This window comes from Euleptes europaea, chromosome 1 (assembly GCF_029931775.1).
Source record: "Euleptes europaea isolate rEulEur1 chromosome 1, rEulEur1.hap1, whole genome shotgun sequence".
Classification (NCBI taxonomy): domain Eukaryota; kingdom Metazoa; phylum Chordata; class Lepidosauria; order Squamata; family Sphaerodactylidae; genus Euleptes; species Euleptes europaea.
In genome coordinates, this window is record NC_079312.1 from 147366513 (window position 1) to 147392182 (window position 25670).

Consider the following 25670-nt stretch of genomic DNA (forward strand, 5'->3'; position numbering starts at 1 on the left):
CCCCTCCCTCCCTCCCTCTGCGGCGGCCGAGAGAGGTTTCAACCCCTGTGCCGCGCGGCGTGCAGGGACGCTTCGCCTTCCCGGCTTGGGGGAAGCGTCTTCCTCCCTCCCACCTCCCGCCTCCTCTTGCCGATGGCGAGAGGGGGTTTAAAGGGGCCGCAGCGTTCCTGCACGCTGCGGCTTCAGAAAGGGCCGTGCTGCGCTGCGTTTCTCTGGCAGCTGCAGCGGAGCCCAGTCTGGGCCAGGAGCCTTCTTACTCCTCCTCCCAGAGGCTCCGGGGGCTGCTTGGGCGCAAGTCCCGCCGGCCGCCACTGCAGAAACCCCCCCCCCCCCACCGCACGGGCCGCTCCCGCTCCCCGGCTCCGCTTCACAGGCCGCTCGGCTGGGCTGCGCGCTGGGCAGAACCGGGGCGGCGGCGGCGGCTCCTCTTGGCCGAGCGGGGGAGGCACCGCAGGTGGCGGCCCGGCTTTCAGGGGCCTTTTGCAGCGGGCGGGCGGGCAGGCGGGCCCTGAGGGCGACCGCTGCCGGCTCGCCCGCTGTCCCCGCCCCCGTTCTGAAGCACCTCCCAGTCCGACCTCGGGCGTGAGGAGCCAATCCGGAGTCGCTGCGGACCGCCCGTGGCGCGGGGCCAGGCAAAGCCGCGCCTCGACCCCTTGCCTCCAGCCCGGGAAGGGAAGGGGAAGGAAGGCTGCTTCCCCGGGGGGTGAGTGGAGGCGGCCGGGCGCGTGCCGGCAGAGAGGGCTACGCGTGCCAGAGTCGGCACGCGTGCCATAGGTTCGCCAACACGGCCCTAGACATACTCCCCTAGAAAACATCTTCATACATTGTTGCAGAATACTTCAGATCTGCCAGCAGGGTTTGGTCAGTAACCAAAGTCCACTCACCCAGATCAGCAATGCAGCACTGCATATTTTTCTTGACCAGGATGTTTCTGCTCTTCAGGTCACGATGAGCGATAGCTGGCTTGCCCTGGGTGCCAAAGATCTCTACGTGTAGATGAACAAGCCCACAGATGATAGAGGATGCCAAGCGCAGGCAGGTCTCCACATCCAGAATCGTGCACTGCAGGTAGTCATAGAGAGAGCCATGCTCATGGTAATGGGTGATCAGCCACAGCTGTGTGCTCGAGTTCCTTGAAGTCATGTCAGAGGCAATGAACCCTGCGGGTAGCAAAGGAGGGCAGAGCTCAGGAATAGGCCATGCACATGAGTGTAATTTCAGAAAGCAGTACAACATGGTTGTCTATGTAGAAAATTACTGAAATGTCTCTGTCCAAAATAATACTGCACTCTCTTGTCGCCATTTTTCTTTGATATAAAGACTTGGACCTGTAGTCCACCCAGTCCAGTACTGGGAGCCTTGATTGGAAATGGTTCTGCAGGGTCTCAGGCAGAGTGCCTTCCCAGCCCCTAACATCTTACATATGTACACACCTTTCCCCAATGTGGACAACCTTCCTCCTCTCTACTCCTTTCTCTTTCAAATTATCATAAAAAGAAGGTGAGGTGGATCTGCTGGGAAAGGCCCATTACGGTTCTCTGTTAGGCCTTCCTGACCTTTTACTAGCTTTAAAAGTTGCCACTCCCCCCATAGAAAACCTGAACGCTCCTGAGTCTGATGGTCCCCTTCTATACTTCCTTTTCTGATCCTGTGGCTTTCCTCATCAGTGTTTACATGTTTTTGCCAAGGTTGCAACAACTAGATCTTTAGAAATGCCCCCCCCCCCAATTAATGAATGGCATTGGCAACAAATTTGTAATGAATTTATTTGGCAAAAGAAAAGAGCAAGAATAAAAAGGACAAACATGCATGAAATGAAAGATAAAGGAGGTTTACTTGTATAATACTGAACTTGTATTAATATAAATAGAAGTTTTTGTTCTATGATGAAGCTACATCAACATCTGGATATAGCCAATTCTTTATTTCTTCTATTTTTGCAGCTAGATAATATAAATAGATCCAACAAGAATTTGTGCATTTCCCACTTAATAAATGGTTTTGGTGCGAAAAGAAATATAGGAAAAAGCAATATAACAATGACAACATGGTTACTGACACTCTGAGTGCTTGGGATCAGATTAAACATAAATTAGTTCCAGAAAGATCTTTAATAGAGTCAGTAAATATAAATATAAACATTGGATAAAAAGGTCACAAATAATAGCTTATTCAGAACTAACAGATGAAAACCAGAAACAATTTATTAAACTATCTACCAGACATGAAAAATAAATCTCAATATATTCTTCCACATGTTAACAATAGCAAGAATAATTTTTGCTAGATGTTGGAAACGTAAAAATTCACCAGATTTACATAACTAGTTTGATAAAGTGAAAGAGACCTGTCTTGATTAAATTGACTTATTACAAAACAATAAAAACAGAAGATCTAGGTGAAGTATGGAGTCCTACAATTGCCAGAAGGGGAAATATACTTAAAAGTCTAGAATCAGATGGCTGTGGTTCATAATGTGATTACTCGCCCGAGAATATTATATGCTCTGTATTTTTATGTGTATTATACTTTTATAGATTTTGTATGTTGTTTGGATTGTATTGCTCCCATTTTTAATTTTGTAATAAATTTTTATTATTTTTTTATAGAGCGGGGAATTTTTCTTCTAAGATAGTGCTTGTTCTGGTTACCAGTTTATTTCTGGGTCCAGTATTTAAAGGTTTGGTACCTACAAACATGAAGGTCCACTTGTCCCCATTATGAGCTCAGAAAGAATGCACGGCCCTCCAGTCAAGGCCTGCTTTCTGTTTTTTCCCTAAGAGAGGTAAAGTCAGTGACTACCTGGGCCAGAATGCTCTTAGTGGCAGCTGCATCCTTGAGGAATGGGTTGCCAAGTGATGCGAGGGTTGCCTCCCCCTTTGCAGTTCAGAAAACAGTGTAAGACAATGCTATTTGGGTTGAATTTGTTTTTTATTTCATTGGATATTATGGTTTTAATTCAACTGATAATGTATTAACTGAACTTTAAAAAGGTAAAGGTCCCCTGTGCAAGCACCGGGTCATTCCTGACCCATGGGGTGACGTCAAATCCCGACGTTTCCAAGGCAGACTTTGTTTGCGGGGTGGTTTGCCAGTGCCTTCCCCAGTCATCTTCCTTTTACCCCCAGCAAGCTGGGTACTCATTTTACCGACCTCGGAAGGATGGAAGGCTGAGTCAACCTTGAGCCGGCTGCCTGAAACCGACCTCCGTCGGGATCGAACTCAGGTCGTGAGCAGAGTTTTTGACTGCAGTACTGCAGCTTAACACTCTGCACCACGGGGGTCCTAACTGAACTTTAGCTGTCTGATATTAGATTTATACAAGAAGGAGACCCATGAAGACTCATTGGAGGGGTGAGCTGATTACTCCCATTGATCCTCCTCCCCTTACCATCTCCACTTACCTTGTGATCCCTTGACTGGTCGTTCCCTGCCTTCCTTGGACCATGCAACCCCTGGCACAGAAGCACATCACTAGGGTGATGATGAGAAGGGACGGTGAGAGATATCTATCCCCAGCCCTGCTATTGCTCCTAGTTATGGAGAGTGCTGCTTCGTGTGGAAAAGACATGTGTCAGACCCCTTCCCCCTCCACTATAGGGTTTTGAAGAAGTGGGAGATATGGGAGGGTTGAGGAAGAAAGGGGAGAAAAGCAAAAACAGGTGAAACTAGAAAACGAGTAATTCAGCTCGGATCGATGTATGTCAGGTCAAAAAATGAAAGTAATCTTTTACAGGCAGCACTTGCTGAGGTCCCCTTCTTGTTGTCATTGCTGACTGGTGCTATCCTTAGGCTTCTAGCTGGAAATATTCAGACAGGTGTGAAGTATATGGATGCATGTGTGGTATAAATGTGTGAGAACCTGTGGTCCTATGCAGGGACCTTCAGGGCAGTGATATCTGTGTGCTGATGTTCCTAGAGGGATGGTATCATTTCTGCTCACCTAAGATGTTGTCATGCCTCAGCAGCACCGTGTTGTAGATCTCTGTCTCACGGAACCATGACTGTTCATCCCGGGAAGAGAAGATCTTGACAGCCACATTCTCTCCATGCCAAGCACCACGCCATACCTCCCCATAGCGCCCTTTGCCTGTTGTGGGACAAGTGACATACTGGATTTTGCTAACTTGCACAATATTTATTTATGTAAGATAGCCCAGGCTAGCCTGATCTCATCAGTTCTCAGAAGCTAAGCAGGGTTGACCCTGGCAAGTATTTGGATGGGATACCTCCAAGGAAGACCAGGGTCATGACATGAAGGCAGGCAATGGCAAACACTGAAAGTCTCTTGCCTTGAAAACCCCATCAGGGGTCGCCATAAGTCAGATGTGACTTGATGGGAAAAAAAGATGTTTCTATCCTGTCTTTCCACCAAAAAAGCCATTCTCTTTCTGGAGTTTTGTGTGTGGTATGCAATTGTACACTTAAAAGCATGTCCATATACACTCCAGTTATACCACAAGCATGGACTGTGGCATAAGGGATGAACGGTCCACTCCTGCCTGAGTGGATTATGGAGAGGCCATCCTGGATTTTACCTCTAATGAAACTCTACGGAATCTTTGCCTTCGGGCAAGAGGAGGTGTGAGGTAACAGAACTTCTTGAAGGCCTTCCAACCTAACATGCAGATATGCAAAACTGGCGGTCATTGGTTGTGACCAGCAATTCAGACAGTCCACTTGCCATCAGTAGGAATCACCCATGAATGAAGAAAAAAAAAGGCCACCAAAAGCTTCGGTCAGGTTAATTTCATTTATCTGGCTTTAGATCGGAAGCAAGAGATATTATGGACAGATCTGAAATTACGAGAGGAGAAGTCATCACTAAAGAACTAAGAATGAAGACAATTAAAACTGACCCACATCTGCTTTTAACCCTATAGGCATAATAATTAATCTGTCCTTTTTTTAAACCTAAGGGCTTAAAAGTAGCTCAGGAGGGGAAGGGAAGTTCTGATCAGGGAAATGGCCTGTGTGGTTAAGCACACTACTCCAACACCACAGCCCAGTTCCCCTCCTCCACAGCTACTTTTTGAGGCTAAATTGCATATTAGAAGATCCAGTCACACATCACTAATGTTACGTGTATTTTGGCCCTTGTGCAGCTAATAATCTTGAGTAATATTTCTACTCATTTGTAGAGACAGGAGATGAATCTATGGTTAAGTTTAGATTCTAGCAGTGCCATCCTAAGCAGAGATACACTTTTCTATTTCCATTTGAAGTCAATGAATGAGCTTAGAATGGCACTGTTAATCATTATCCTGCTGTGTGCTTTAATGGGTATAGCCCAATAAGTGGACCACAGAAGGTCCTGAGGATCTTCCTAGCTTTCATGCTCATATATACATCTTAAAATCTCCAGGTAAGAATTCTTTCCTGAATGGACAGGGATGGAAGCCTCTTGTGTCAAAGCTAAGACAGATCATTCAAGGTGCAAATGTCACCTCCTGCCCCCCATGATGGCTTAAGATGGCTCAGACTGAGTCATATGATTAATAGGCTTATTAAATGATCTTTAGCTGGACTGCACCACTTCATACTGTGGCTGGGGAAATAAACGGTTGAATTTTCCCCATATGCATATACTCTCTGCACATGCGTAGTCTGAGTAGTCTTCCAGAAACAGACACACATCATGAGTCTGCTCAGCATGCTTCTAATGGGTGATGCTTGAGTAAGGGTTTCAGAATCTGAAGTTTGTCAGGGAGTTAAAAAGAAGAACATCAGAAGAGCCCTGCTGGATCAGACCAGTAGTCCATCTAGTCCAGCATCCTGTCTTACACAGTGTCCAACCAGTTGCCCTGCCTCTGAATGTGGAGACTCACTTTAGTCAACATGGCAAACAGCCACTGATAGACCTGTCCTCTATGAATCTATCTAACCCCATCTTACATTCTCATTTGTCGGATGTTAGACAAATCTGCCTCTGTCCGATATACACATGTGCCTTACCTACACATTCAACCAGGGTAATCTGCCGAGCAACAGTTCTTTGCACAAGGAAGGGAAGTCCAGAGCCACTACCGGTGGTGCAGTCATCATTCATCCAGCCCTGGAGACAATAGGAAACAAGTGGTAAAACTCTGGAGAATGGAAAGCGAGGTAGATATCAGAACATGGCTAAAATTAATCTGCTAGGAGTGCAATCCTATCCTAGCTGCATGAAGGTGGGAGAATTGCTAAACCCATTACCCTGGCAAAACTCCAAATTAAGATGGAGGAACTTGAAGCTCATGTAACTTCTATACTGTTGTACATATTCTGGTATAAGGGGGAAGACACAGGAGAGAGATTAGAGCATGGTGAAGAAGAAGTCAAGGAGCTTCACTCCTAGTCCTGATCCTACGTTTTCTCATGCCAAATTCCTGCTTCCCATGCTGGCATAACATTGCAACAGCAAAGAGCTGCCTTAAGGAAATGCACGTCCACTGAAGTCAATGGAGGGACAAAAATAACCAATTCCACTCTTCAATCACAGAGCTTCCACTAAGTATAGGATACAGATTAGCTCTGCAGCCAAATAGTATTTAGGTCCGGAGTAGGAGACTAAAAAGGATCCATTATGGTTTCCATTTTTTGTGGGCTTCTGCAGTTAGAGTATTGCTGTGTGGAACAGGAAGCACAGGTTCTATTCCTGCTGTCTTCCTGTTTTCTGTCTGAAAATCATGTTGTCAACCAGACCCCAAAAGGTATGTTCAGTCTTGTGGGGGCTGCATTTCCATCTCCATGGAGCAAGACCCAACTCCCACACCCTTTATTCCATCTTGCAGTGGGCCTTCCCTACTGAGCTACCCAGAAGCTCACAGTTTTGCTTCCGGCTTGCTGTGGCATTTGTTCTGCTTGTCCAAGTGGCTCCCTTCTTTCTCCCTTGCAAAATGCTTGTTCCCTTTGTGTAAGCATTGCTCCCAAGTGGGAGCAGTAAGAACTATATGGAGAATCATCACCATGTGGAAGGATTGTCCCAAAACCTGGAGTTGTCGACTAACCTGCTGGCAGTCTCTTCCTACACTCTTTTACAAGGACTGCTAGGAGGCTGGAGATCCCCCACCCCCAACATAGTAGAACTCAAGTGGCCTCAGGTGAACTTCCATTCCAGGGTTGAGAAGGTATTCCTGACAACTACTTACTTCCAAGGTACTGTCGCAAGTCACAGATGCCTTTAGTATGGAGTCCTCCATGTCCCTCCATTCATCGGACTCTAGTAGCATTTGTCTCCGGCGGCTCTGGACCACTTTCCAGATAAATTGCCCAACCAATAAAGCAAAGATCAAAGTCCCAAACAGTGGAACCAGGATCAGCAGGAGCAGTTTCTGATGGGATTGGGTCTCTTCCAGCAGTTCTTTATCTGATTAGAGGAAAATAAAACAAAATCATTTGGTTAGTGCTGTTTTCTGATGGACAATGTATTCCCACAGGCACTGGTGCTACATCTCCTGCTTGTGCTAATTTATATGGGCCTTTTCACCTGTAAACTCAAGATGGCTGATAAATGACATATAGGAATGTTGTCTTTACATCATTCCCAGTAGGTTCTTCATCAGCACTGTCAGCTTGGCATTTCACTTTACAGATTTTGGTTCACATGAAAGAGATTTCTGAGAGCCAATTCACACTTCCTGGTTAAAGGTAACTTGCATCTGCGTCTTTTTTCTCTCTCCCAAGGTGGAACTGAAAGGAGGTGGGAGGAGATGTTGCTTTGAGCTCCCCCCACCCTGCAACAGCTATGGGCCCTTCAGCTGAGCAACATCAGAGTTTCTTTCTCTCGCCTATGGTTTTGTACCCCATCCTTATGTGGGGCTTTTGTGCTACCACTGGGGATAAAAATGTAAATAAAGTGGGTGAGGCCACAATCCACAGATCAAAACCAGGACTGTTACCAGAATTGTTGTGATTATCTTATGAAAGTTGTCTGGAGATACGCCTTTCCGCTTATATCTCTGGAAGATAGAGACATACTTTTTAAAGCAGAGAATTCACAAAACCTGTTACACTTACTGTTATAATGGTACATCAATATAATTATAGGTAATTGCTGATTTAAAAAAACAAAAAAGTTCCCCAGTGTTGGGGGGAGGAAACAACTGCCACGGGGACAGGGTAAAGGAAAATGGCTGCTTGAACTTTTTACAGGATTACGTGAAGCATCTCCATGCCAATAGCTAATCTCCTTGTATGTGTGTAAAGTGCCATCAAGTCACAGCTGACTTATGGCGACCCCTTTTTGGGGTGTTTCATGGCAAGAGACTAACAGAGGTGGTTTGCCAGTGCCTTCCTCTGCACAGCAACCCTGATATTCCTTGGTGATCTCCCATCCAAATACTAACCAGGGCCGACCCTGCTTAGCTTCTGAGATCTGAGGTATGAGACAAATACTTTTACTTGACCTCAGTGATGGACCCAATAATAATGTACTTTACTGTGCATGTAAGGGAACTTATTTGGCATTTGTTCTGAACAAACCAAAAAAACCCATTTAGCAACAGAAGATACTTATATTCAGGATCGAAAATGTACCTTCAAATGAGGTATAATTCATTTATGGAATTCAGTGCCATAAGATTTAATGATGACCACAGACTTAGAAGGCTTTAAAGGGAGACCTCACAAATTCATGGAGTATAGGCCCATCACTGGCTAATAGCAATGAATAACTAAATTTCATCTCCATGCTCACCGGCAGCACAATAGGGCATATCATTTGCATGGGGGGTGGGCAACAATATTGGGCTTCTTGTGGACCTCCTAGATGCATTTGGATGGCCATTGTGGGAAACAGAAGCTGGATTAGATGAACCTTTGGTCTGATTCAGCAGGACTTTCCTAATGTTCTTAAGACCTGTTTCCTGTTTGAGGTGACAATAGGTTCAGTACTAGGAGAGTGTCTGTTTTTGCAATACTGACAACTTAACAATGTAAGAACTTGTGAAAAAATAATGCTGACAGTGCTGTAAGAGATACATTTCAATGTATCATTGTCCATACTTGGGTCCTGCTACATTATAATTGAACATTTTAATGTATAATGTTTTTTAAAACAACTGAAACTAATTCTATTCAGCATGTTTCGCAACCGCTGATTGGTTTATATATTGATGATGCTCTGAACAATACAATTAACCCCCCATATAGGGCATGGATCTGTACTGCAAGATATTTTAGGGTGGTAGCATTCTTGATTGTCCACAAAAGCACCAAAGCTTAAGGTAGTCTCATCTGTAGGTTAACAAGAGGCTAAGAGTTTGCAAACAATCACTATTCACCATGAGTGGGTTCCTTTAACAAAAAGGAACTATTCCAACCAGAGCCGGATTTAGGTTTGATGAGGCCCTAAGCTATTGAAGGTAATGGGGCCCTTTATATGTCCAGCTGTCCTTTGTCAACAACAAATTGTCGCTGTTTTTTGTGTTGAATACATGCTATATGTAATTTATGGACCTAATAGGTACCTAAAGGCATTTGCACATAACAAAATATGTATTTTATCAAAGTAATTGTTGAACTGAAATACAATTAAGAAGTATATTAATAGTGAAATAACTATTAAGCTCTAATTTAAAATGATTTTTTATTCATAACAAACTTAATGATGCAAACACTGTTGCTATATGCAGGTTTTATTTTATTTGTTTTTTATCTTATATTTTGGAAATGTACATCCAATTTTTTTTTCCTTTACATTTTTTGGGCCCCCCCAAGAGAGTGGGGCCCTAAGCTATAGCTTGTTTAGCTTATACGTAAATCCGGCACTGATTGCAACAAGAAGGAAACATGGTAGGGGATCCAAGAAGCCAATGGGGATCAACAGAGAACTCCATGATGAGCTAAGGGAGAAAAAGGACATGTTCAAGAAATGGAGGCAAGGACATACCTCTAAAGAAGAGTATCTGCGGGTTGCTAGGCATTGTAGGTCGGCCATCAAAGAGGCCAAAGCTCAAAGAGAGCTAAGTTTGACCAGGGAAGTTTGCTACAACAAGAAAACTTTCTTTAGATGGGGGCAAATGGGGGCAAATGCAAGGGGGGGGCTGTGCCAGAGGAGTTGCTATGACATCATAGGGAGGAGCTAGTGACATCACAGGGAGGGGTCTCTGTTGCAGGGCCATGGGAGATTTAGGGAGGGGCTTCCCATAAATTTAGGGGGGCTTCAACAAATGATCTTCCGACAGCTGAAATACAACTTTTATTTTTAATTAACAATGCAAACTGTTTCTTTATTTCTTCAGATATGTGAAGAGCAAACACAAGGGAAAAGAGGCTACAGGCCCACTGTTGGGTGAAAATGGAGAAAGTCTGACAGATGACAGAGAGAAAGCAGAAAGGCTCAATGCCTATTTTGCCTCAGTTTTCTCCCTGGAAAAGAAAACAGGTTCATCTAGAGATGATAGTAGGCAAGTCACAGCATCTGGGCTGCTGGTTGACATGGACAGAGAGGTAGTTGAGAAGCACCTGGCTGCATTGGATGAGTACAAATCCCCTGAGCCCAAGAGCGCTCAAAGAACTTTCTAGGGAGCTTCCAGAGCCTTTGTCCATCATCTTCAAGACCTCTTGGAGGATGGGAGATGTGCCACAAGACTGGAGGAGGGCGAATGTTATCCCTATTTTCAAAAAAGGGAGGAGAGACAACCCAGGAAACTACATGCCAGTCAGTTTGACCTCTATCCCAGGAAAGATACTGGAGCAGATATTAAAGAGATCAATCTGCAAACATCTGAAGAACAACTTGGTGATCGGGGGAAGTCAGCATGGATTTGTCCCCAACAGGTCCTGCCAGACCAACCTCGTTACCTAAATGCAGAACTTTACATTTATCTCTGTTGAAATGCATTTTATTGGTTTTAGCCCAATTCTCCAGCCTGTAAAGATCATCCTGTATCCTGGCGCTGCCTTCTACCATATTTGCGACCCCTCCCAATTTAGTATCATCTGCAAATTTAATAAGCATCCCTTCTATTCCTTCATACAAATCATTTATAAAGATATTGAACAACACAGGGCCCAGGACAGATCCCTGAGGCACTCTACTAGTCACTCCTCTCCAAGTGGAAGAGGAACCATTAACAAGCACTCTTTGGGTGCGATCTGTCAACTAATTACAGAGCCACGTAACAGCAACAGGATCTAAATGAAATTTTTCCCAATTTGTCAGCAAGAATATTATGGGGAATGTTCCTGGCCAGGGGCTAATAGTTAGGACTTTTCGCAAGATAAGTGTTCAACTGGAAGCTACCTGACACTGAGAGACACTGTCCTTCAGTGTTACTACTCTGAAGATGCCTGCCACAGTTGCTGGCGAAACGTCAGGAAAGAAAATTCCAAGACCACGGTTACACAGCCCGGATAACCTACAAGAACCAATGAACTCTGACCGTGAAAGCCTTCGACAATATTTGGAAGCTACCTGGTCTCAATCATTCTTTATTTGCAATCTGCATACATTCAAAACGGTTCAGTGTTACTCAGGATATGAATATAAGATATCTGCAGTCATTTTCTTGTTGAGATTCCATTTGTAGTTGACCGTGAAAACATAATGGATTCACACACCTCTCTATTCCTCAGATCTCATTAACAATAAAGGCCCACACTTTTCCCGGGCAAGGTGGTCTGACCAGAAGAGGAAATGACATGTGCCCAATCAGTATACTACTACAGAGACATATGACTAGTGGGTTGCCTAAACTACAGTAACTAGCATGCACTCTTCTTAAAGGGAAAATAATATTTTCCTTGCACATTACCAATACAAAACATGAACTGAAAACCTACACATACTAGAAAGCTACTAACTCTGCCTAGGGGCAGCACAGGGAACCTTATCAAAAGCCTTACTGAGATCAAGATAAACTATATCTACTGCATTTCCCTGATCAGCAAAGTAGTCACTTTCTCAAAAAAAGAGATAAGATTAGTCTGACATGACTTGTTCTTGAGAAACCCGTGCTGGCTCTTAGATGACTGTGGACTGGACTTTAGGATAGTTAGATGGATAGGGAACTGATTGGAGAACCGTACTCAAAGAGTAGATGTCAGTGGCATTTCATCAGAATGGAGAGAGGTGTCCAGTGGGGTGCCACAAGGTTCGATTCTGGGCCTGGTACTTTTCAATATTTTTATAAATGATCTGGATGAGGATGTGGAGGGATTACTCATTAAATTTGCAGAAGACACCAAATTGGGAGGAGCAGTGAACACACCAGAAGATAGAGATAGAATTCAATGAAATCGGAACACAAGATACAATTCAACAAGGATAAGTGCCAAGTTCTACATCTGGGTAACAAAAATGAAGGACATACATACTGGATGGGGGATACGCTTCTGGGTAGCACTGTGTGTGAACAAGATCTTGGGGTATGGGTGGACCGTAAGTTAAATATGAGCAGCCAGTGTGAGGCAGCAACAAAAAAGGCTAATGTGATCTTGGGGTGTATCAACAGAGGCATAAGATCCAAATCGCAAGATGTCATAGTTCTGCTGTACACTGCATTGGTCAGGCCGCACCTGGAGTATTGTGTGCTGTTCTGGAGGCCTGAATTCAAAAAAGATGTGGTCAAACTCGAGTGGGTGCAGAGGAGAGCAACAAGGATGATCAGAGGCCTGGAGACCAAGCCGTATGAGGAAAGGCTAAGGGAGTTGGGAATGTTTAGTCTGGAGAAAAGGAGGTTGAGGGGGGACATGATTGCTCTCTTTAAGTATTTGAAGGGCTATCACTTAGAGGAGGGCAGGGAGCTGTTCCTGTTGGCAGCAGAGGATAGGATTCGCAATAATGGGTTGAAATCGAGGGCAGAAAGGTTATTAGGAAAATTTTTTTTACAGTAAGAGTTCTTCAACGGAGGAATTAGGTACCTAGGGAGGTGGTGAGCTCCCCTTCACTGGCAGTCTTTAAGCAGAGGCTGGACAAGCACTTGTCAGGGATGCTCTAGGCTGATCCTGCATTAAGCAGGGGGTTGAACTAGATGGCCTGTATGGCCCCTTCCAACTCTATAATTCTATGAAAGCTTAAGAACTGCTCTGGCCTCCCGTTTTGCCCAAGCAAGTGAGAAAGAGGTAAGCCCACTGAGATGCCTCATTCTTGTTTAGGGATCTTTCGTGTACAAAAAACCGCAGGAAACACCATCTCCTTTTCCCTTCTTTGGCATGACCCTTGCATCAGAAGGTGCAACTGTACCTGCCAGCTGGATATCGAGATTCCTATTACACAGGTTGGACAAGCAGCATATTGTGCCAAAATTCTCTGTGATGTCACCTCGACAATTTAGAGACCTGGGGTCTATGCATCCTTTCCTGGTGAAGACGATCCCTTGCTCCAGACTTTTGCTTACAAAACATGCCTCTCCTGAGCAAGTTTTGTAAGTACATTCTTCACAAATGCAGGACACTGTACCTGGAGAGGACAGAAAGGAGAAGAAGCTGTTTCGCCCTTTGTTTGCCAGCTGCCCACATAATCCAACTAAACTATGCCACAGTCAAGATATGTGTTTTGGCTTAAATGTGTTCAGGGAGGCTGACTAGGAAGGCGCTATGTGGGGTGGGCCGCCAGGCACTTGATTCAGAAACTTTGATGAAACCAGTTTCTAGTCAGTGGGAGACCATCTGAGAATCCAGTGTATTCTCCCTTCTGCTCCCTAGAGGAAAAGCAGGATATAAATGTGATTCAAACACAGAGACAAAAGGCAATTTGGAACTTTCCTCTTGGCTATGCTGAACTTCTTATGCACATCCTAGGACAGTGATGGCGAACCTTTTAGAGACCGAGTGCCCAAACTGCAACCCAAAACCCACTTATTTATCGCAAAGTGCCAACACGGCAATTTAACCTGAATACTGAGGTTTTAGTTTAGAACAGGGGTGGGGAACCTTTTTTCTGCCAAGGGCCATTTGCATATTTATAACATCGTTCGGGGGCCATACCGGGCGTAGATCTCCTGGTGTGTGTGTGTGGGGGGGAAGCTAGGGTTGCCAGGTCCTCTTCACCACTGGCGGGAGGTTTTGGGGGTGAAGCCTGAGGAGGGCGGGGTTTGCGGAGGAAGACTGCACAGCCATAGAGCCCAATGGCCAAAGTGGCCATTTTCTCCAGGGGAACTGATCTCTATTGGCTGGAGATCAGTTGTAATAGCAGGAGATCTCCAGCCACCACCTGGAGGTTGGCAACCTTAGGGGAGACTATGCAGAGAAGGCTTGGAGGGTGCCTCAGCTCCCCCAGGTCTTCCCCCTCCTCCCAGGTGGGAAGGCAGCCAGCGGTGGGCCCAGGCAACCAAGGTGCCAGGGGGGCGCAGCTTGCAGCCTGCGGTCGATCTGCAGGGAGGGAAGGAAGGAAGGAAGGAAGGAAGGAAGGAAGGAAGGAAGGAAGGAAGGAAAGAAAGAAAGAGAAAGAAAGAAAGAAGGAAGGAAGGAAAGAATGAAGGACAGAAAGAAGGAAGGAAGCAGGGAAAGAAGGAAGGAAAGAAGGAAAGGAAGGAAGGAAAGAAAGTAGGAAGGAAGGAAGGACAGAAAGAAGGAAAGAAAGGGAAGAAGGAAGGAAGGAAAGAATGAAGGACAGAAAGAAGGAATGAAGGACAGAAAGAAGGAAGGAATGAAGGACAGAAAGAAGGAAAGGAGGAAGGAAGGGAAGAAAGGAGGACAGAAAGAAGGAAGGAAGGACAGAAAGAAGGAAGGAAAGAAGGAAGGAAGGAAAGAATGAAGGACAGAAAGAAGGCAGAAAGGAAGCATGGAAAGGAGAGAGAGAGAGAAAGAAAGAAAAGGAGAGAGAAAAAGAGGGGGGGAAAGAGACAGAAAAAGAGGAGAGAAAGAATAGGAGAGTGACAGAAAAAGGAAGAAAAGAGAGAAAAGCCTTCACACACACACACAGCCGGCTCCCTGCGACCGGGCTTCAGCCTTCCCACCTCTCCCCCACCCCCACCCCCAAGTCCACAAAAGTCCTCCACCTGATCGGCTCCCACGCGGATGCTCCGGCCCCGGGAGGGAGCGATTGGCTTTTTCCTCCTCTTCCCCCCTCCCTCCCTCCCTCTGCGGCGGCCGAGAGAGGTTTCAACCCCTGTGCCGCGCGGCATGCAGGGACGCTTCGCCTTCCCGGCTTGGGGGAAGCGTCTTCCTCCCTCCCGCCTCCCCTTGCCGATGGCGAGAGGGGATTTAAAGGGGCCACAGCGTTCCTGCACGCTGCGGCTTCAGAGAGGGCCGTGCTGCGCTGCGTTTCTCTGGCAGCTGCAGCGGAGCCCAGTCTGGGCCAGGAGCCTTCTTACTCCTCCTCCCAGAGGCTCCAGGGGCTGCTTGGGCGCAAGTCCCGCCGGCCGCCACCGCAGCACAGCCCCCCCCCCCACCGCACGGGCTGCTCCCGCTCCCCGGCTCCGCTTCACAGGCCGCTCGGCTGGGCTGCGCGCTGGGCAGAACCGGGGCGGCAGCGGCGGCGGCTCCTCTTGGCCGAGCGGGGGAGGCGCCGCAGGTGGCGGCCCGGCTTTCAGGGGCCTTTTGCAGCGGGCGGGCGGGCAGGCGGGCCCTGAGGGCGACCGCTGCCGGCTCGCCCGCTGTCCCCGCCCCCGTTCTGAAGCGCCTCCCAGTCCGACCTCGGCGTGAGGAGCCAATCCGGAGTCGCTGCGGACCGCCCGTGGCGCGGGGCCAGGCAAAGCCGCGCCTCAACCCCTCGCCTCCAGCCCGGGAAGGGAAGGGGAAGGAAGGCTGCTTCCCCGGGGGGTGAGTGGAGGCGGCTGGGCGCGTGCCGGCAGAGAGGGCTACGCGTGCCAGAGTCGGCACGCGTGCCATAGGTTCGCCAACACGGTCCTAGGATGTCCACTTCAACTTGGCCCCAGCCAGGTAACCGGAGAGGCCAAATTCAATTCATAATTGGTTGAGGCCACTGCAGTGAACCACTTCTGCTAAGTTGAGCAGGCCTTTGTCATATGTCACAGTGGATCTAAGAGGCTATGCAAGGAGGAGAGCCGGAAAAACCGCTCTCTCCCCTGGAAAACAATAACACTGCAACCCTAAGAACACTTTCTTAAAAGTAAGCTCTATTGGCTAGTCTTGAGTTGGATTCTGCTTAGGGTCACTTTTGAACATTGAAAGTCTAAATCTCCAGGAGACAAGCCCCATGAAGCTCAATGGAGCTTACTTCCTAGTAAGGACATTTAGAGTTGCCGCCTATAGGTTGGTTTTTGTTTCTGTTTTTGAACATCTCAGATCAGAATGTCAATTTGTCTTCTGTGATCATGCCTCCATGTTTTAGACTTGCTAGATTTGCCCTATGCATATGTTAGGCAATCCAAGTCATTTTCTACCACTCTGTCTTGTTCTCCGCCATATCATTTCTTGTTGGCCTGTGTACTTTTTGATTTGTGATGACTGGAATTGCTTGTCTGTCCCTCCTCAAAGGAGCCTCACTGCAGCATACGTGGTTCTCCCCTCCCCGTGAAACTGGACCTATTACTCCAGCTGTTATTAACTAATGCTTTGTAACTCAATAGTGTCATTACACTATGGTCAGTTATGCATGCTGGTTTGTCTCTCGATTCTCCCACGATTGTCCTGGTTCTCTTTCGGGGTTATGCATGACGTTCTCCTCCCTGTGGGCTCAGCTTACTTCTATCCCGCGACTTTCCTGCATATTCCAATCCCTGTTTTATCCCAAAATTAAGTTAAGTTCCAAGCTTATCTCAAATGTAAGTAGGTGCATAGTTCTGCCGCGCGTTGATCTTCCCACGTCCCTACTCACCCCCATTCTCCAACTCCTCCTCCAACTCCTCCTCCAGCCATCCCCTCTGCAATGCCCCAGGAAGCCATATCCGAGATGGAGGCGGCCATGGTTGGCTCCTTCTCTGGGATCGCAGCATTTTAAAAAAAAATTTCCTGCTGCTATGATGTAATTTTTATATATCATCAAATCACCCAAAATACTATTCAAAACTGCAGAGAGAGGTGGCGGAGGCTAGGATCATTCACTTCCCCCCCACCCTACATTTTGGAGAAGACTTAAGGGGGCGTGGTGTGTGTGTGTGTGTGTGTGTGTGTGTGCACAGTCCTAGGCTCCACTGGCGCTCTCTGCGATTTTGATTAGTTTTTTGGGTGCTTTGATGATATATCAATATTACATCAGAGCAGCAGAATTAAAAAAAAAAAAACCCGGTGAGGGGCCCCAAAGGAGGCTTCTTTCAGCAAGTTTTTGTGTGCAACCGCAGAGGGCTTTTCTTCTGCCTACGGAGCCAAGGCAGCCAGCCCCCACTCCCTCCTCCCTCGGCCCTTTCTGGGTTTCCTGGGCCGGTGGCAGCTCCGCAAGCCCAGCCAGCCACCCTCCGCCCGTCTTTTATTTAACAGTGTTATTGTTTTGAACCATCTATTCTAGTCAGTTTCAGCCGTGTGTGCAACCATGAACTCCCCTCCTTGCATTTTCTTTTGTGGATGCAAATCTGCACTCCATTTTGCGAGAAGGGTTGTGAAATGGCCACTCACCGGGGGTGGGGAGAGGAGGGGAATGGGGAATGTTTTGTCAGAGTCAGCACTACTGCCAATGACAATGCAGCGTTTAAAGGGGTGGGGACTCAGGTGCTTCCTGATTTCAGCTTGTGATTATGCTTTGCTCCTGAGAACCCCAAGACTTTCTTCATAGTGAGCTACAGCCACGCATAAGGTTTTATATCTCAGGATATCAAGGTGTGAGACAAGAGAGGGACGAACCAGGGACATACTAACCATGCATAAAAAACCTCTGTATCTTGCACATAGTGCTTTGTCAATGAAACCTCAAATGGCACAGTTCTAGAAACACTCCTGTACCCACTCCTGCACTCAGTCTGCTCCAATTGTTTCTTACCAGTGGTTCTTGGGAGGCTCAGGATAGCCAAGAAAAGACCCAAGTTAGGTCCTGGCAACATTTTCTCTGCAGAAACAAAACAATTAGTTAATAATAAAGATCCTAACACTCCCTTTTCAAATTCACATTATAACAGTATTTATCTTGCCAAAATGCACTGTGTACACAGTGTTTGTTGAATACACGCAGAAAGGGAAATATACACAGCAAGGATGCAATGAAAATCCAAAACAGAGGTGAGACTGATCTCACCAAAACTCAGTTGTTAGGGCTATCAGAGGGATACCTCAGCAAATCAACTATTTGCAAAAGATCAAGGTCCTTGGACATGGTAGCTTTCCTTGTAGGAAGTTCTTTCCCTCACCCACCCCAAGATCTGCTACCAGTTTTCTGATCTGAAATATAGACTGTTCTGTGAGAACAATAGGGTGGGACAAAGGTTTGATGTCCTTTCACACGTGGGGTATACATGATTTGGTGGTGTCTCCAGATTTTGGACTTGGACAGCATATGAAAGTGGCAGAAGTGTTGACTTGCTGGCCATTTCCACACCATTCACTGACTGCATATTATCCTCGTGGTCAATCTGCAAGGGTTGACTATGAATTCAGAATTTCTGTCTGCATTTCATCACTTTTGCCATTTTATACCTTCTTCACAAGACACTTCCCCCCCCCCCTGTCTGCACCTTATAGGAAAAGGATGATGTTCCACAGGGGAGCGTCACATCATTTGTGATGTCGCAAATGCCCAAGACGCTTCTCCCTCTTCCCCTCCCCTTTTTTTGTTTTTGTGCATGTCCTGTAGCATTGGTGAGATATGATGTCCATGCAGGCACACTCTCACAAACTATCTTCCCCTCCCCTTTTTTTGTTTTTGTGCATGTCCTGTAGCATTGGTGAGATATGATGTCCATGCAGGCACACTCTCACAAACTATCACAGAGCTGCCGTCCTGTTGTCAGGTTCTCCAGCCAACCTGGGCAATTCCCAAAAAGCCACTCGCTCAGACAGCCAAGTCAGAAGCAGGTAAACTTTATTGAAGAAGCATCAGGTACAGATAAGGTAACTTGCAGAATTCAAAGCTGCTAATGAGCAGGCCAGACTACAGAGCATAGCTTAAACGTGGTAGCAAGATTACATCACAGGTGCACTTTCTAACAAGCCTGGGAAAGGGATTAATAACAATGTCGGGGGGGGGGGGAAGAGGGAAGATGAAGGGAGAGCGGGGAGACATAGCTTGTTAGCTGCTCAAGGCTACAGCAACAGGTGGAGGGAAACCGAGGGTGAGAACAGTACAGCAAATATGCAAACACCCGCAACCGGGCCTGTGCTCCTGTCAAGAGCCTAACCGCTTGTACGGGCCGGCCCCAGCGTGGCAGAACAGAGCAACATAAGGCACTAGCTAAGGAACGACTGACACCTCTGACACCTGTTGGGTTTATTACAACGCACCAGCATTCCTTCTCTAGTAAAAATCCAACAAATTTTAAAAAATGAAGAGCAAGGGGAATGGGAGGGAGAAGGGAATCCTGTTTGTGTGATTGTGTGGTATGGGAACCATTTCAGAGAATGCTGAATTGATTGCCGCTGTGGGGAAATGCCATCAGCTCTCCGCTCGGGACATGGCACTGGTAGCTCATGGTGCCAAGCCTCGGACTGCTCTCTCTCGCTGGCCCCCTCCCTCTCTGCTTCACGCGTGTGCCACCCTTCTTGGAGATCCTCACTGCCACTTTAAGGGGTAGAGAAGCAGAGACATTTGGGGCGGGGGAGCAGAGCGGGAAGACACATGTGTTTGCTTTCAGTTTACACATGCGGACGCCTCTCTTTCCTCTCATGGGTAGTCAGCCTAGTTACAAAGCACACTTAATGGAAATTAAATGTTAGGAAAAAGTTACATCAGGACCCTGCACAAATCAATGGGGTTAGTTCAATGTTCCAACGTTCCTTCGGTAGTCCAAATGCAGATAAGAAAAAACAAAGCAAAGGAAAGAAAGGAAAGGGGAGGAACAATGGGAGGAGATAGGCAATACAGTGGGTGTTGCCAATGGAGGGCGGAGAAAGGAAGCGTCTCCAGCTTGTCCACATCCCAAGGATGACCATCTTTAAAATGGAGTAAAGAAATACACTGTCATATAAGCGTTTGTCGAAGAAATGGATATTAAATGTTTGGAAAATATTTCCAAGACCAAACAGGGGGAAAATGGCGTGGACACAAAAAGAAAACTTCATTAAACTTTACAAATAATTAGTGTGGAAACTACCACTTTTAAGCTACAACCCTACAGGTACCATCAGTAAGACTAAATGAACATGTGGGGGAACACCCGCTGCATACTGAATGCATGTCAAACTTCTGCTGAGCCCCACACACTGCTCTTCAGGTTTCACTGACCGTTCATATCACAGATGAGAGTAGCTGTGGGACTCACAGGGCCAGGTGGCCTGGGTGGTTATAGTTTTGGTCTATAACAGAAGAAACTTGCTCTGTCCCATTGCCTACAGTCCAAGTTTAGCAGACAAACAAGAGCATAGGCAGCTGTTCTGCAGGTGTGCCTGCACAGGAAAGGAGGCTTTTGAAAGGCAGCTGCTGTCTGTACACTCCACATGCTAACTCCTTTCTACAGAGGGTGCACTGGAGAGCTTAATAGATGTGACTCAGATATAGAAGGAAGTGCTCTGAACTTATCTGCAACCAAGGCTGAATTTTAGGTGTCACATTTTAGCCTTGTTTGTTTTTTAATGACAGAGACGGATTTCTAAGCTTGCCTTTTGATGGAATGAGTCATCAAAGTTGGCCCTGTGCTGTTATTGTGGGGATGGATCCTCTCTTGTGCTGCATGGCTTGGCTTTGTTGCAAGATGTCCTATTTATCTCCATAAACCGAGGCCAGCTGTTGATTTCTGAAATTAAAGCCAGGGGGAGTGGAAGTTGTAGCAGGCTTATCAGTGATATATATATTTTTAAAAACCCTCCTTGCAAGAATCCAAAAATGTTCCAGCTGTTCCTCTAATAAGATGGGTCTGGGCATCCCCCCTACTTGTTTGTTCATTTCCTTGTAAAAACAGAAATGCCAAGCTACACTCATTGTGGAGACTTGATTCCACCTATTTGCCTTTCCAATCCTGCAACTTCCCCCTTTTTAACGGCACAAGTTTTGGGCCTTGGGAGCCCAAGATTATTTTGTTCTGCAGCGTCCACAGATTCCTAGCACAAACAAGCCAAGCCCCGGCTTCCTGCTATTCAAGAATTCCAGCATGCAGCCAGGGTGTTGCAGCCGGGACAGGAATCAAGATTGTTTAGATTCTGTTGATGGAGGGAAATAGAAACATGCAAACACAGAGAACTACAAGTCTGCAAACATCTATCAGAGCAAGACAAAAACAGCATGGCTCCAGCCATACGGCCGCCTTGCTGGGCTCCAAACTCCCCGGAAACAGCTTGCTTTTGTTGTTGATCATGGAGGGGAAACAGAGGCTACAAATAACATTGGCCCACAGATAGTGAGATTAGAAAGGAACATTGAGATCATGGTCTGATGAAGATGTAATGCTAGCTCACAAGGGTTGGACCAGAACCAATGGGTTGAAATTAAATCAAAAAAGTTTCCGTCTAGACATTAGGAAGAATTTTCCAACAGTTAGAGTGGTTCCTCAGTGGAACAGACTTCCTCAGGAGGTGGTAAGTGCTCCTTCCCTGGAGGTTTTTAAGCAGAGGCTAGATGGTCATCTGTCAGCAATGCTGACTCTATGACCATAGGCAGTTCATGAGAGGGAGGGCATCTTGGGCATCTTCTGGGCATGGAGTAGGGGTCACTGGGGGTGTGGGAGGGGAGGTAGTTGTGAATTTCCTGCATTGTGCAGGGGGTTGGACTAAATGACCCTGGTGGTACCTTCCAACTCTATGATTCTATGGTCAGGTATTTTCAGGACTGGTTTCTGATCCACAAATTGCTGTTTGCAAGGAATCAACATTACATTTGTACCAGACATATTTGGGATAACCTCTGTGATACAGTCTCTGAATGTCCTTCACATTTAACAAAGTTTGCATGAATTTAGGGTTGGGGGAGTCTTACCCCCCTTTGTGAATGCCCTTGTTAATGGATTTCACTATCAGCATGGAGCTACTCACTTCATAATCAGATACAGAGATTATGATATTTTCATGTCTGTACATGTGAATGATGGTTCACCTAAGGCATCCTGTGAGCACCAAATTTTATGATGGGAAGGTCGGCTACTCAGCTTGATGTGGCATTCATTCATTCAATATACTTAGGGTTGCCAAGAGGTCTGCAAAAAACCATCATGTTCCTTTAATAGAGGCTTAATGTGTGGAAATGAGGAATTGAAGCTTTTCATGGTATGGAAGTAAATAACATTCCATTAAAAATAATTTGTCCTCAAGTCACATCTGACTTATGGTGACGCCCTAATGGGGTTTTCAAGACAAGAGACATTCAGAGGTGGTTTGCCATCGCCTGCCTCTACATCATGACCCTGGTATTCCTTGGAGGTCTCCGATCCAAATACTTGGCAGGATCAACCCTGCTTAGCTTCTGAAATCTGATGAGATCAGGCTAGCCTGGTCTATTAGAGAGATGCATAAGAACAGAATAGACCACATTTCCCCCACAAACTGTAACAATAGTCTTTATCTAGCACTTCAGAATGAAATGGCTTTGGAAGCTCTGTCTGTTGCTCTTCCTCCTACTCTGTTTCTCAGCTCTGTTTCTTCCTCTTGGCTAGCTATGGGCCTCCCTCTGCTCCATTTCCCAGACTTCCCCGCCCATTGCAGAGTTAACCAGTGACCTCCTCATTTCACAACCAGCCAGAGTTCAAATTCTCATAGACACTGTCTGCATCTAAGTCTCTGGGGGAATACACCAAGCAGGCGCCTCATGTCTATTGCTTTCCATATGCTCTTGAGAAGAGCCTCAGGAATTACTAAGTCAGGTCATCCTATAAATCTGTCCCCAAAACTAAGGGAACATTGGGCTATGTCTTCCCACACAGTGAGCAGGTGAGGAGGAAACTAGCATTCTTCCCTCTGTCATAATAAGATGATGGATAAAATTTACAAGAATGAAGCTTGGGACAAAAACAGTAGGTCTTGGTGGAGGAGCTGTGGCTCAATGGCAGAGCATCTGCTCAGCATGCAGAAGGTCCCAGTTTCAGTCTTCAGCATCTCCAGTTAAAAGGCCCAGGTCGTAGATGATCTGAAAGACCTCTACTTGAGACCCAGGAGGATTTTTAACTGTCCCCAAATAATACAGAGTGCTTTTCTCCAAGGCCAGATTAAATGCACTGCCACTGAGGGAGTTAGCAGGCAGATTTTCAGGGGTCCCCTTTTCTGAGCGACTTTGCAATTGTGGCTCAGGGAGTTTGGACACTGTTTGGCATTTGTTTGTAAATTGTAAAAAGCACGATCTCGCCAGAGACAAATGGATCACAATATACATTCAGAGGTGGGGACCTGCCCTAAAGCAAGATATAGTGGCAAAGTTATTGGCTGATACTGACCCAAATGTAACCCTTGCAGTGGCAAAAATTTTATCTATGGTTTTTAATTATACTTCTTTTTAACTGTACTGTTTAGATATTATATTTTTGTATGCATGGTTATGTATATATTATGGAATGTATTGAATTTGTTTTGCTTATGACCTGTTGGTCCACAAGCATAAAAGAATGGAATAAGGGAAAGGAAAGGATGTTCCACTGCTCTGGTGATCCCTAGCCCCCACAGTTGACCCAAGAGATCTGTTTACGGGATCTTAGGTCCTTGAATGATGGGGAGGATCCAAGTGAAGCAGCCAGTCACTGGTTCCACTTTTACAATGGTCCTGCTAGTGGGAGATTTGGAGGGATGAAAGGCTAGAAAATACAGCATCACATGTATCACTTCTGTGCTCTACAATGAAATCCTAAGCAGAGTTATGCATCAGTCAATAGGTTTAGAAAGGTGTAACTGTTTAGGATTGTACTGTCAATCTTCTAAAGTAGAACTAGCTTTTAGTGCAGAATTGCATTGCTTTCTGGACAAACAGATGCTACCAACATTTGGCATATGCTGATGTGGCTATCTGATAGACTCAAATGCACCAAAGTCACATCCTACATATATATGGTGCAAGAAGTTTGCAGTGGTAAATGTGGTTTAGGGATGGTTGTGAGTTGGCCACATATTGAAGCAATCAACCCACTGCTTCACTGCAGGCCGACTTCCGCATCATTCCATTTATTTTTTTCAATTTAATCATTTAATTTTTTTGCTTACTTTTAAAGAAAAAAGCAACTGCCAAGCAGTTGTACTTCCTATATTTTAGAACTGATGTAGCACAGCAATGAAGAGCTTCAGTTGGAAGTAGGGCTGTTGGGAAAAAAAAAATCGGTATAGTTCAGATTCGGCTGAATTCGGCCCGTCTGGATTCGGGATATGCCGAAGTCCGAACTCCCCCACTTCGGGTCCATGCAATTCGGCGCGAATTCAAAGTTCGGGAAAAAAATTTGGCCGAATAAAGCCATTAAAAACACAACCGCACCTTTCCACGGCTCCGGGGGGCATTTTTTGGGGTAGAGGTCCAAAACTTTCAGTGGAGCTTCAAAGGACCCTTCTTACAAGACCCCCCAAGTTTTGTAAAGATTGGGTTGGGGGGGCTGAGATATGGGCCCCGAAAGGGGTCCCCCCACCCTTAATGTGCATCTCTGAGCAGAGCTTGCCGCCCACACACAAAGCTCCCAGCCCCGACAAACAGCTGAGCTGCAGGGAGCAAGGGCGGGGCAGGTGCAAAGAAGTTTGCAAAGCAACACAACTGCAAAGCAACACAACCATGCAAAGCAACACGTTTGCAACCATGCAAAGCAACACCTGACACCTGGGAGTTTGCAAACCATGGAAAGGGACAGAGGCAGCTAGCTATGCATAATGAGCAGGAGGGGGTGGAATTTCCCCTTTTGCATCGGACTTGGGACCAGGCAAATGCATTCTTTAAGTCACCATTTGAAAATTAGTTTTGAGCAAGCATCAAAATAGACCTAACCGATCTTATGAATGAGGGAAAACCTGAGGACACACAACTGAAGCCCCCCCTCAAACCAGGGAGAGAGAGACTCGAGGGGGCATACACACCCCAGGCAGAACAGGCGAAAGCCCCCTTTGGCTTCCCCCCCACCCACAGAAACTGCTCCCTCCCCACACACAAACAGACTCTGCTCCCCCCCACACACACACTCACAGGAGAAAAATTATAGATTAAAGCCCCCAAAGGGGTCTTACTGTGGCTGTCTTCTGTTCCATCAGGAGGGGCTGGAAGGACTGGGTAATCCAATATGATTCTATTTAAGCACGGGAGGTTTTGCCTTGGATTTGCCACTCTGGAGATGCATACAGGATTGGGTGATCCATTCATCCAAATAGGGAAAAGGGGAAAGCCCATATCTCGGGACCTCCTGACCCAATGTTTACAAAACTTGGGGGGTCTCTTAAGAAGGCTCGTCTGAAGCTCCGCTGAAAGTTTGGGGTCTCTACCCCCAAAAATGCGCCCCCTGCAGCCACAGAAAGGAGCGAATGTGCACAAGCACCCCCCCCACGAGGATTTCTCTCTCTTTCTCTCCCCGGCCGGGCCGCGCAGCAGCTGATTCCTCCAGTACTCAATCCTGACTGGCCAGAAGAAGACCCAGCTTGGCCACCGATTGGCCGGGGGAGAATGCTGCTTACTGACGGTTATGCTGCTGTGCCCTGAATTTGCTGAATTTATTCGTGAACTCCCGAAGTCGCTGAATTCAGCTCCCCCGTTTTCCCGCCATTTTTTAGTTCGGTTCGTCCTGAACTAAAAACCGCTGAATCAGGGGAAATTCGGCTGGTTT

The 25670-nt window shown here is 46.4% G+C and overlaps 1 protein-coding gene across 1 annotated transcript in view; it reads right to left on the reverse strand.

Moving 5' to 3' along the window:
- Positions 1-25670, reverse strand: part of ACVRL1 (activin A receptor like type 1) — a 73722-nt gene that overhangs the window by 24334 nt on the left and 23718 nt on the right. The window contains exons 2-6 of the mRNA XM_056848915.1: positions 13169-13384; positions 7131-7348; positions 5956-6055; positions 3944-4090; positions 885-1160 (exon numbers count right to left, since the gene is read on the reverse strand). Of these exons, the coding sequence (XP_056704893.1) occupies positions 885-1160; positions 3944-4090; positions 5956-6055; positions 7131-7348; positions 13169-13384 (957 nt within the window). The remainder of the gene's footprint in view (positions 1-884; positions 1161-3943; positions 4091-5955; positions 6056-7130; positions 7349-13168; positions 13385-25670) is intronic.